This window comes from Condylostylus longicornis, unplaced genomic scaffold (assembly GCF_029603195.1).
Source record: "Condylostylus longicornis isolate FDR11 unplaced genomic scaffold, ASM2960319v2 ptg000053l, whole genome shotgun sequence".
NCBI classification, from domain to species: domain Eukaryota; kingdom Metazoa; phylum Arthropoda; class Insecta; order Diptera; family Dolichopodidae; genus Condylostylus; species Condylostylus longicornis.
The window spans coordinates 647,842-660,755 of NW_026578022.1; the positions used below are offsets into that span (position 1 = coordinate 647,842).

At 23.3% G+C, this 12,914-nt stretch overlaps 1 protein-coding gene across 3 annotated transcripts; it reads left to right on the plus strand.

The window, feature by feature from the left end:
- The first annotated feature begins 213 nt into the window (after positions 1-213).
- Positions 214-9,504, plus strand: LOC129611569 (protein henna). 3 transcript variants are annotated; one of them, XM_055524770.1, is made up of 6 exons: positions 214-228; positions 7,349-7,779; positions 8,024-8,256; positions 8,408-8,670; positions 8,741-8,970; positions 9,048-9,504. In XM_055524770.1, the coding sequence occupies exons 2-6, from the start codon at positions 7,376-7,378 to the stop codon at positions 9,208-9,210; spliced, it is 1,293 nt and encodes a 430-aa protein (XP_055380745.1). In that variant the 5' UTR covers positions 214-228; positions 7,349-7,375; the 3' UTR covers positions 9,211-9,504. The 3 variants fall into 3 exon arrangements, with proteins under 3 accessions (XP_055380745.1, XP_055380743.1, XP_055380744.1); XM_055524768.1 differs by lacking the exon at positions 214-228 and adding an exon at positions 1,260-1,495; XM_055524769.1 differs by lacking the exon at positions 214-228 and adding an exon at positions 5,727-5,855.
- The last annotated feature ends 3,410 nt before the right edge of the window (positions 9,505-12,914 follow it).

A 12,914-nucleotide genomic window follows, 5' to 3' on the forward strand; every position in this document is an offset into this window, starting at 1 on the left:
AATACTGTTATATTAACTAATGATCATCGATAATATTGTTAGTGGCAAGTATAAAAGATTTCAAAGCCCTGTTTACCAACATATCTCATAGTAAATTATACTGTCAAATTAACAATTGCACATTACTTCAAACCAAATTTTTTTTTGTAAAACTAATTTAGTACAAAAATATCCAAATATATAAAATTGTATCGGCTGTGTTTATTTCCAAATAATAATGTTTTATAGGTAAATTAATAATTTTTGAATAAAAAATATAACAATTCAAGAATATTAAATTATATTTGAAGAATCTTTTAAAATATTAAATTAAAGGGAAATAAATTAAAAACATAAGAAATAAATTGTATTTAATTGAAAAATATAAAATTGACTGCCTTAGTTTGGGAGTTAGTTAGACATTAAATATGCAAACGTGCTAAATACTGAAAGTGTAATGACTACAAGCGCGTGGAAGTTTAAATCGATTTATTTTAATTTATATAAAACCAAAAAGTTTCCTTATAATTAGTTTTTATTAGAAAACCAATAATTTTTATTTATTACTATAATCAAGTCACAGTAGCAGAGTTATACAGCCTGTTAAATTACGTAGTTTACATATAAACTATTATCACATGATATACTTAGAGCAAATATTCCAATATAATATTTTATAATAAAAAAAAAATAGTTATTTAATAATATTTTGATTAGTTAAAGAAAAAACAGCAGCTTCTATCATCATAATTTATTCAAAATATTTAAAAAATGCAATTTATTTATATTTGGGTTATTTATTTTTTAAGGCATAACAAAAAACAACAACAATGTGTTAAATAATTTTCAAATTTAATCATTTATTAAAAAAAAAAATATTTGTCTCTTATCAATATATGCGATTTTATAAGTTAACGATCTACAACTAAAAATATCGAGGTAAAATTTGAAAAGTGAAGCAAAAAATAATAAAAACAAACACACAAAATCTTCAGAACTTGTAAATTACAAATAATAATTATTATCAAGAAAAAAACAATTATCTTGTATACCGCATCGCAATATTATACTTATTTACTATACATACATACATACATACATAAAAAATGAACTAGAAACTTAAATAAGTTGAAGGAAGCAAAAAAAAAATATTCATATTAGTTTTTTTACTTTTAGTGGTCGCATTTTAATATTTATAATTATTGATCTTTAAAAGTCCACAGTAATTCATGAACAGTTTGACAGTATAGATTTAAAATTTATTTAGAACGGTCATAAATATTTTATTAATTTTATAAATTAATATTAAAGATTGGAAAAAAATTTAAGATTGTAAAATAAAAAGGATTTGAAAGGAATTGAAATTGTGGTTTTTTTAATAAAAAATATTTTAATTAATTAATACAATTTTTAAGAAAATAAAATACAAGAAAGTGTCATAATTGTAACAGTAAAAAACAAGTGACATTAAAAAATAAAAATGATTAAAGCTCAAAGGCAAGAATCTCTGGAGCAGGTACATATTTTCTTCTAACTCAGATTTAAAATTCTGAAAATTAGTTTAACTATTAAGCATATAGAATTTCGTCTAACTCATCAAAATTCTTTCATTCATCTTAATTTAAAAATTTTGGATTATCAGACACTTTAAGACAACAATATTTTATTTATTATTTATTAAGATATTAATAATTAAGTATTTGAAAATTACTTAAAAATTTTAAAATTAAATACAATAACAATTGAATAAAATTATCATATGAAGTTCTCGAAATTTGAATCAAAAACAAAAATTATATAGTTTCTTCGAAATTGTAGAAATTATCAAAGTTTACTATTGTGCTATCAGCAATAAATCTTAATTTGGCATAAGTTTTTAAATATTTTGTAATTTTCATGTTCTGTAATTTATTGTAAATTACTTATAATATCCAAAAATCTTACAAATCTTAAAAAGCGCCTGTCTTACACACGCACGGAATCATACTAAAAATTTCAAAAAGTAAAAAATCAGTCAAAATTAATTTTAAACCACTGTAACTCCGAACCCGTTGAACAGTGAATATGGTCTCCATACAAAATTTCATGATGGCTCATACAATGTTTTATTATAGCAATGCACTCTGATACGAGGAATATTGTTGGAAAGGTTTCGACGGGATTCATTACTCTTGTTCTGGGCTTAGCACTAAAATAAATAAATAAATAAAACTGTTATTTCCTTCCTTCTGAAATAGCGCAGCAACTTGCCATAGGTTAGCTAGTATTGTGACAGTATAACACATGTTATGTATACGACAGTAATCGAATGGATTAATAAAATAATTAGTGAAAAAAACTATTCTACAACTCGACTTGAATAATAATAAATTTTTCATATTCAAAAGAATTTTTCTATACACTTACCATCAAATTTCAAATTTAAACATTCTATACATAATTTTGTGATTTCAAAATATACGTGTAATGTGATTAAATATTGCAAAGTCAAAACTATTTTAGGCTAACGCAATATTATTGTACTATGTCGAAATTGTATAATTCAATAATTGTAGGCATCTATTTCATCATAAAACTTTCCATTCAATCCAGTACAAATTTTTCCAGTTTTATTAAGAAAACTAGAATATTATTTTATTTTAGAAGGGTAAAATATTAATCATATAGATTAATTAATTGAAACAATTAAATAAACTTTGTAATAAAAATAATTGAAAGTAATTTATTAAAAAAAAAATAAATCTAAATTTAACTAGATAATTATTAAATATTAATTATTATGTATGAATTATGTGTTCATACCTATTGGGAGTTAAAAAAAATTTGTTAAAGTTTTAATTTTAGATCATATAATTTTAATTGAATATTCGGGGTTTCCATTGAAACACGAAAATAACATTGGATTAAACTATTACAATCATTTAATAATGTTAGCCGGTTCTTTTGTTCTACATTTTTATACCTTGCACTTGAATCTGCGAGATGGGCATGTATATATATTGTTGGTCAGCATAAGACTCTGCGTTGATTTAGAAATTCTGTCCGTCCGTCCTTCCAACAGTATCATAACTCAATAATCTATAAAACAACTACCTCCTAACTTTCACAAGCAGTTTTTATTTTTGTACAAAGAACGAACCCTTTTGTAATTGGAGGAATTTAGACAACGGGTTCGGGTAGCAGCCGTACAACTCAAAGATATTATTTAAAATATTTCAAAAATTAATAAAAATATAACATTATGTGTGCATGGTGTCTAATTACATTTTACATATGCTCTAAAAATTTTAATAAAATAGCTGCACTGGTTCGAATAGCTCCTATACAACCTTAAAAGCCAATGTATTATATAAGGGTTATAATTTCAAATTTAGTTTAGTGACAAAATCTCATTAAATTTCTTTTTAAGGGGTAAGGTTAATTAAAAATAGAGTTAAAGAGCGAATAGAATTTTCAAGCTATAGTAAAACCCAATACCTTTGTATATGATTAATGAAAATTTAAGTTTATATTGTTTTTTTTTTCGAATATTGATTGTTGTGTAACAAGATTCTTATGAATTATTGCAATAAATAAATACCCATAAAATTTTTAAATGTTTTTATATGAAAATTTTTGAATTTCTTATTTAATTCCTAAGAAATTATGCTACAATAAGTTTAACAAGAAATTAATAAGTTTACTATGAAATTATAATTTTAATTATAGGCAATTAACTAAGCTCTTTTATTACTTGTTTAAAAAGCTCTTGCAAGACTCTATTATGTATTAAATGTGTTTTGAGATTTTAAAAGGAATTTAGAGAAGAAAATTAAAAATTAAAGTTAATTCAATCATTTTAGGTATTTGTGGAAGTGTTATAATAGTGAAAAAATCTATTGCTTGACTAAGAGTTATTCTTTTTTAAAAATACAATTTGGTAGTCAAATGTAATACAAAAATATTTTAATTAAGACTATTATATTGGAAAAACGAAAATATTTGAGTTTAACAACGTTTTATATTTTAAGTGTTATTATCCAGTTCCAAAGTATTTCTTGTTTCATTTGATATAATGCATAGTTATAAAATTAACGACCGCATTGCATTTTCGTATATCGAGTTCTCGGCGGATATGCACTTCTCCGTGACAAGGAAGCACATATCAATTTTTATAGGGATGTCTGTTGACCTGTCTGTTAGTCTGTCTGTGAAGATTAGTATCTTAATGTCGGCTAAACCAATTTCCGTGAAAATTTATATTTGTTAACTTTGGTTATGTCATCGGTTTGATCAACTTTTGGAATATGAGCTTCGTTTGACAGTACGAGAAATCTTCTAATTTTTCGAAGAAATCAGATGCCAGCAATTGGACGTTTACTACGAGCCGAATTCACATTTTTTACTATATCTAAAGAACTAACTGACAAAATTTGTTGAAATTTAATATTTGAGTTCAGTTTACTATCGCAAGTAAGTGACGAATTTTTCAGGGAATTGAATAAACCATACACTTTGCGGTCGATTATATGCTGACCGCACACCTGATTTTTGACTATTTATATAGTATTGTTAATGAGAATTAAGAATAATTTTCGATGTTAAATGAATCTTAAAATTATTTTCATTCTTTATATTATTTTATATAATATTATCACTTATCAAAAAGTTAATTTCCATGATGAAGCAAAAACTTGTTGTCGTAATAATGAATAAAAACGTTCTTCTCCTTATATGACAAAACACATCACATAATAATTAAGAAAGTAAAACAAATATATATATACATACATATATTGTTTTCAATATTTAGAAAATTATTATTAATTTAATCTGTACATGTTATATGAAATATTTTTGGTAATAATAATTGTCTTTTGAACTTTTGACATTTTAAAATGTTTTGCATATATTTAGAAATTTAATAACAAAATATTATTAATCCCATATATTTGACGTTAATTCCCGATTATTTAAAGTGTTGTTACCTCAGGGCAAATCAAACTGAAAATAAACATAGTACACTTGTTTTGGATTGAGCATTTCAAATTTTATATGTTTTTATAATTTTAAAAGACTAAACGTTATGTTTTTTAAAAGGTAGTTCACCAAACGGAAAATTGAAGTTTTTCGCAAATGGAGCTCTTCAAAAGCAGGAATTTTTACTAAACATCCTAAAAACAGCACATTAATTTTTAAAAATAGTTCTATTTTATAACTAGATTTATCACATAGAATAATAAAGTCACAATAGAAAAATAATTTCTAGAAACAAAAGACTTTCTTCAAGGTCTTCCAATATTTAATATTTAGCATTGTTCATCAAGCGCGACGAGACTAAATTTTAACTTATGTGACGTCACAGAGTTTTGTCGATGATATTGTATTTTGGAATGATTAAATTGGATTGAAATTTGATTATTTTCTGACTACTGTCGAGAATTTTTTACACCCTATTCAAAGTGAGACCGGCAATGATTGTAAATCTTTAGCCAAAATTATATTCGTTTATTTCAGATTTTAAAAGTTTTCGGCACCCTGTATTATTAGTGTTGTAATCCATATATAGCGTTATCAATTAATTTATATAATTTTGTATTAGAATTTTTTTTAAATAATTTATTATAAAAAAAAAACAAAAATATATTATATATAAAAAAATTTTTTTAATTGATAAATATTGGACTTTTAAAGGAAAAAGAATTAAATAAAGTGAACAAAATAATTTTTTGATTAGCTAGTATCATTCGATTTGCCGTGGGATTTAAAACTGTTTTATTATTCAATACGGAAAAATTTAATTAAATTTTAAATTGAATATTCAAAATTTTTAATTTTTTTTTGTCGGAAAGTAATAAAATTTTTTTAAAATGGAACGCAGACCATCGGTTGATAAGGTAAAATGGCATGTTGTATTTAAATTACAATATTCAAAATTTTGTTTCCGAATTATGGCGTGAGTGATTCTTTGTGATAACATTTAAAATTTTAAAATTGTTATTTTGTTCAAAATCCAAAATAAAAATATCCATTGATTTTATTAAAAAATTTATTAAATAAAAAAAATAAAATGCAATTTAAGTATTTCAAATTAATCTTTATAAATTTTAAATCCAGAGTTATAGATATTTGAGTCCAGTTCATATTTTAAATACAAAATTTTAGAAAAGATGAAATTGTTAAAAATTTATCAAAAAATAGTGAATAAATTCAGAGTGCTCAGTGTAAATTTATGAATTTTAATTTAAGCTCTATAACACTGTTAAAAATTATAGAAACATAACTGTTCTTATGCATATTAAACCTAAAAAAATTGCAAGTATATTACTATGAACGGAATTTGAGAAAATCTGAATTTGTTATAGTTACTCTTAAATAGATATCTATAGGTTGATTTTCGGAATCAGTCCAGGGTTCGTGTAAAAAGAATGAACTTTGTATACTCGTATGATTGGAAAGCAAAATACTTCCACTACATATTTTATTTTTCTATCGTCCAGATGCAGAAACGGAATATTGCAACATTTTAATGTACAAGTTTAAATAATATTCGCTTTTAATATACGAGATTATATCTATGACGGTTCTAAGTGCTGACGGTATATTAATTTTGCAAGCGCAACTAAAGTTGTTGCAATATTAATTAAATCATCAACTGCTTGATTGAGCTGGTATTTTAAATTACGTTTCTTGTTTGGATTAAGATTCTAATTCTTCTATTCTGCTCTAAATTATGATTCTGTCTATTGTTATTCAGTTTCACTATTATTTATTCGCTTATTTCATTATAAGTGTTAATTAATTTCAGAAAATTGTTGGTATAGGGCAGTAATACTATTTGCATTTTCGTGTAAAAGAACTACATCTGTATGTAGATGTTAATGATTCTACGTTTATACACCAATATCGTATGACAAGTGATTTTTTGTGGTCTGTATAGGAAACTAAATGAAATATGAATTTTATCATAACTAAATAAAGCTTATGCTACAAGTTAATATGATTTAATAGTATAGTTATATCTACGAGTTGAATTAAATATAAGAATTAATTAAGTTTTTTTTTCCATATGTATGGTAGGTGAATGAAGTTGTGAATACAATATTTTAAGCTTTTATTGCGTTTAGCTGCATTGCGATTTTATGAGCTGCAATATTGTAATCTACAAGAAAATTCATCATATTTTACATTACATATTTATTTTATAACATAATAGTTTTACCCTTTCATTAAAAACATATGTACTATACTATTTGCTAAGGTATAAATGCATAAAATTTTCAATTAATAAAGTTAGTCGTAAACTTGCCATCGCTAATAAAACATTTTTTTTTATCTAAATAATTTTTTTTTTTAATTAATTTAATTTTATTTATTAATATTAAATTAGCCAACTCGTGTTGTTGGATCATATATTATGGAGGGTATTGATATTGAAAAGGGTCGTAATGCTTGTATTATGTTTTCACCACAAACAGAAGAGGCCGGAGCATTAGCTACAATGCTAAAAATATTTAAAGATCATGATGTTAATTTGGTACATATTGAATCACGTTCATCAGATCGTTGTCCTGGTTATGAATTTTTTGTTGAAATTGATACTAGATCTGGTTCAATTGGTAAAGCAATTGAAGAAATTCGATCAAAATGTAATTATTTTAATATGATATCAAGAGATTATAAAGATAATAAAGCAGCAGTACCATGGTTTCCACAACGTATACGTGATTTAGATAGATTTGCAAATCAAATTCTATCATATGGAGCTGAATTAGATTCTGATCATCCTGGTTTTACTGATCCAGAATATAGAAGTAGAAGGTATGTAAAAACTTAATTAGAACAATTTTATTCCTAAGTTCTTTAACGTAAAGGAACACTAGTTTTAAGTTCAATTTAGAAATTCATATGCTTAAACTGAATTTAGCCGTTTATATTCGAATTACAAATTGAGCTTAAAATCTGCATTGTTTCATTATAGATCCTAAGAAATTAGGACAATGTTATAAAATTATTTTTTTTTTAATTATTATTTTCTAATTATTTATTCTAATTATTTATGTAGAAAATATTTTGCTGATATTGCTTATAATTATAAGCATGGTGAACCGTTACCACATGTTGAATATACAAAAGCTGAAATTGAAACATGGGGAACAATATTTCGTAATCTAACAAAATTATATGAGACACATGCATGCCGTGAATACAATCATGTTTTTCCATTACTAGTTGATAATTGTGGCTATAGAGAAGATAATATTCCACAATTGGAAGATGTATCAAATTTCTTAAAAGGTTTCTGTATATATGAACAAAATTATTTGAAATTTTTTTTTTTATATTTTATTGTTGTTGTTTCATTTTAGTTATACCAACATTATTGTAAATGTAATTTTATATCACAAATTTTGTAATTTTTTTTTTTCTGTTCTTTTTAATGTCATAGATTGTACTGGTTTTACATTACGACCTGTTGCTGGTTTATTATCATCACGTGATTTTTTGGCTGGTTTAGCATTTAGAGTATTTCATTCAACGCAATATATAAGACATCCAAGTAAACCAATGTATACACCAGAACCAGATGTATGTCATGAATTATTAGGACATGCACCATTATTTGCTGATCCAGCATTTGCACAATTTAGTCAAGAAATTGGTTTAGCATCATTAGGTGCACCAGATGATTATATTGAAAAATTGGCAGCTGTAAGTGCCTATTATTTAAATTAAATTAATAATATGTATACATTATAAATTTTTTGTTTTTACAATATAGATCTTTTGGTTTACTGTTGAATTTGGTTTATGTCGTCAAAATGGTGAACTTAAAGCATATGGAGCTGGTCTTCTTTCATCATATGGTGAATTACAATATTCATTAAGTGGTACACCAAAATTAAAAGATTTTGATCCTGAAGCAATGGGTGTACAAAAATATCCAATAACACAATTTCAAGAAGTTTATTATGTAGCTGATACATTTGAATCAGCTAAAGAGAAAACAATGTAAGTACAAATTTTATATATGATTGTATTTTTGAATTTAAGTATATGATAATTAATTTTTTTTTATTTATTTTTAGTAAATTTGCAAATACAATACCAAGACCATTTGGTGTACGATACAATGCATATACACAGAGCATTGAAGTATTAGATTCAAAACATCAAATTGAAAATCTAATGTCAAATATTAATTGTGAATTTCAAATTTTACAAAATGCAGTACAGAAATTAAAAATTTAATTCAAAAAATTGTAAGAAAAACCAAAATGTACATAAAATATTCATTAATAATGTAAGAAATAAATTTTTAGTTTGTAAGTTTTAAGCCTTAAAAAAAAACTTTATTTGTGGGGGTCAATAACTTTTTCATTTTATATATTAGCAACTATTTAAATTTTTTAAATAGAATGTTAAGCTAAAAAATGTTTCTTTTCTAAAAGAAATAAAAATATTAATGAGCTTTTATTAAATATCAAATATACATATACGATTAGAGTAACAATGTATTTATGTTTTAATTAAATTTATTCTAATAATTATGATTTTTTTTTTGTATTTTAAATAATTAACACATTTTCTTTTAATTTGAGTTTAATTTCATTATATTCAAATGGATGTAATACATTCTAAAAGACGTTCACCTACTATATAAACACTATTAACTGATAACCTTTATATTTTTAAATGTAGATCACAATAATTTAGCAGATACGTATAAGAAGTTACTTGAAGCTTTTTAAAATGATTTCAAAATATTATATTACTGATCTAAGAGTAATAAGACGGGAGTTAATTATTGATATATATATGTATGTAATACAAATGCGAAAATTTACATAAAAACTCGCTGATCCTCTCACTTTAAAAAAGAATTTAAAACCAAAGAGAAGGTTCTATACTCCAATAGTACGGCAAATACTGGAAATTTAAAATTTACAATATACAATAATAAGATATAATAATAAAGAAATTCCTTACTTTTTCCAAATTCCAAATGACTCATTCGGGTATTTGATTTTCAATATTTTTTCTGATTGTATCAGAAATATGGCAAATGTAGGATCAAAATTATAAATAGGATTGTAGTAAAATTCATCGAATATTTTTTAAGAGTGTGAAAAAACTTTTACAAGTTAGAATATGTGTGAACTTCAAAACTTTATTGTGTTTGCTGTTATTATGGCAACACTTCGATTTTTTATAACGTAATTTATGATAATTTCATTATAAGTTTACTGTCCATCAAAAATTTCTATAATCTAATTTTCATCGTATATACATATGTACGTTTAATTTAAAGTTCTTGAATTGAACTCACAAAATAAATTTAATATAATTCCGTATACATGTACCCACATACATATTTTGTATAACGGTTAACGGAATATTTTATCTTGACATATACATACGTGATTATAAATTTTTGACATACATTTTACGATAAAAATTACAAACAAAAATATTTCACGATTCATGAAAATTTAAAAAATAATTTTGGTTTTACACTACTAGAGGCGTTGTCATCAAATTTTTAGAAAAGCTCTAAAAAAATATATTTAATTTTTAAAAATAAAAACTTTTACGATATTTACAATTAAAGTTTTTATCATCAAACATTTTATGTGATATATTTTGTCTTACACAATATTTGCAAAAAAAAGGGTAAAAATATTTTGACATTTAATTTATAATTTAGGAAAATATATAAAATTTTAAATAAAAATTAAATTTTTAAAATAATGTTAAACTAATTCATTAAACTAATTCGAATATATCAGGAGCTGCAATAAAAAAGAAAATATTTTTCAAAAAAAAAATTTTTGCAAATACGAGTACATTAATTTAATTTTAACAAAATTTACCAGAGGCGCTCTAAGTACAAATACATATATAAGTTAACAAAAAAAAAAAGCTTTTTTTGTTTGTTGTAAAAAAAAACAAGCTGCTATAAACGTTTTTAATTAACCCATTCAGATTCGAGGTACTTAATAGTTCGCTCAACTAGCCTAAACTTCTAAATAATTGAAATGATAAAAAATCAATAAATATTAATTTCAATATAAAATACCTTTGTTAAAAAAATGTTTAAAAATTTTAGTTTAGAATTTTTTTTAATTCTAACTTCAATTCTTCAAAAAATCTCAATTGATTTGATTTATTTAGCACGACAAATAACATACACTTGAATAATTGCACTAAGCACATAACAAATTTTCGGAAAAATCACATAAATTTTACGCTATATTATGATTTTTCATTTTATAAAGATATTCTAAAGATTTTTTAAAAATACCCTTGCCTATCCTTTCATTGCCTACCCGTCGTTTTTATTCTTTATTATAATCACCCAAACAAATCTCTTTCCTTTCATTGCAGCATAATGTTATTTAGTTTTCAATAGGGTTAAAAGCTTTTACGATATCCGAATTATTTATTTAAATAAAACTAATATCGTAAATTTGCAGAAGTGTTTTTTTTTGTTCTTAGAAAACAGGAAAATCTTTGTTTGTTTGTTTTTTCTTTCAGCTATTGCGCGCTTTGAAATTATTTTCATCCTACTATTTGGAAAAGAAATGGTTATATGACTTTGTTGTGTATTTTTGTGGGTCCACAATGTTTATAATACGATTTACAAAAACAAAAATGTTTTTACAGCATCCAATAGAAGTGAAAATTAAAATAAAATTCATTCATAAAATGAAAAATTTTTCGGATTTTCTTTTTTTTTTTTTTTGATAACAAAGTGTTCTTGTTTTATTTTAGGTTTTTTGATTTTTTTTTTCTTCTTTATTTTATAGATAAACAAAAAGGATAAAAAAATAAAAATTGAATCCTGTTTAGTTGTAAACGATCATCCGAATCTTATGGTATTCGAGTCGCGGAAGAAAATAATATTGGCAAGAATTTTAATATTTAAAGAATAAATAAGCAAAAAAAAACAATAGGAAAACGGTACAATAATTAAAAAGGAAGAAAGAAAAATAAAGAAAAAAAATAAACAAATAAACATTAATTTTGTTTCTTTTGTTACTTTTTTTTTAAATTTTGCCTTTTTTTTATTATTAACAGTTAACACTGTTATATTGTATCTCTATCTGTAAAATGTGATAAATATGTATGTAGATTGAAAATCAAGATAAAAACAAAAAGAAATAACGGGAAAATTTTTTTTTGTCTTTTTTTTTACGTGAAATTTTTATAATGAAAAATATATAAAAATCAGCAAAGATATTTGATATGATTTAGTCCACGTGAGAACTTGTTGGGCTTATGGTGTTAACGGAATAACATTATTTTTTGTAAAATTCAAGAAAAATAAAAAAAAAAAAATAACAAAAATTTTGACAACAAAAAAAATAAAATACGAAAATATTAACGGTATATTTTTCAATAAATTTTATTTTTAATTTAATATGAAAATTTGATTTTTTTTTTTAAATTAAATAAAAAAAAAAAATAAATAATTGTTTTTTGTTTTAAACGGTCGCTTCATTTTGTACATACCAAAATTTCTTGGTGAATATTTTCACTATTAAAATTTAATTGACCAAATTTTGATGGTGAATAAAATTTTCATTATTTAATTATTAATTGAAAGAGGAAAATCACATTGTATAACAAAATAATTAAAAATAATATAAAAACACAAAAAAAATTAACAAACAAATTGTTTATTATCCAAAATTATTCGTCCTGTTTTTGTTTTCTAATATATTTTTTTTATTTTAAATTTTATTCCTATTTATTTTATTTGATGTTGTTAACTATTTTTTTTCCTCCCATTAATCCGAATTGGTCATCGGAATATATTTTTTTTTCCTCTTCAACTTATTGCTTTTATTGCTTGTATATTAAATGAAATTTTTAATAAAGTTACAAAAAAATAATTTAAAATTTATACATTATATTTTTCACAAAACATATTCATTATTGTATATTTAAAT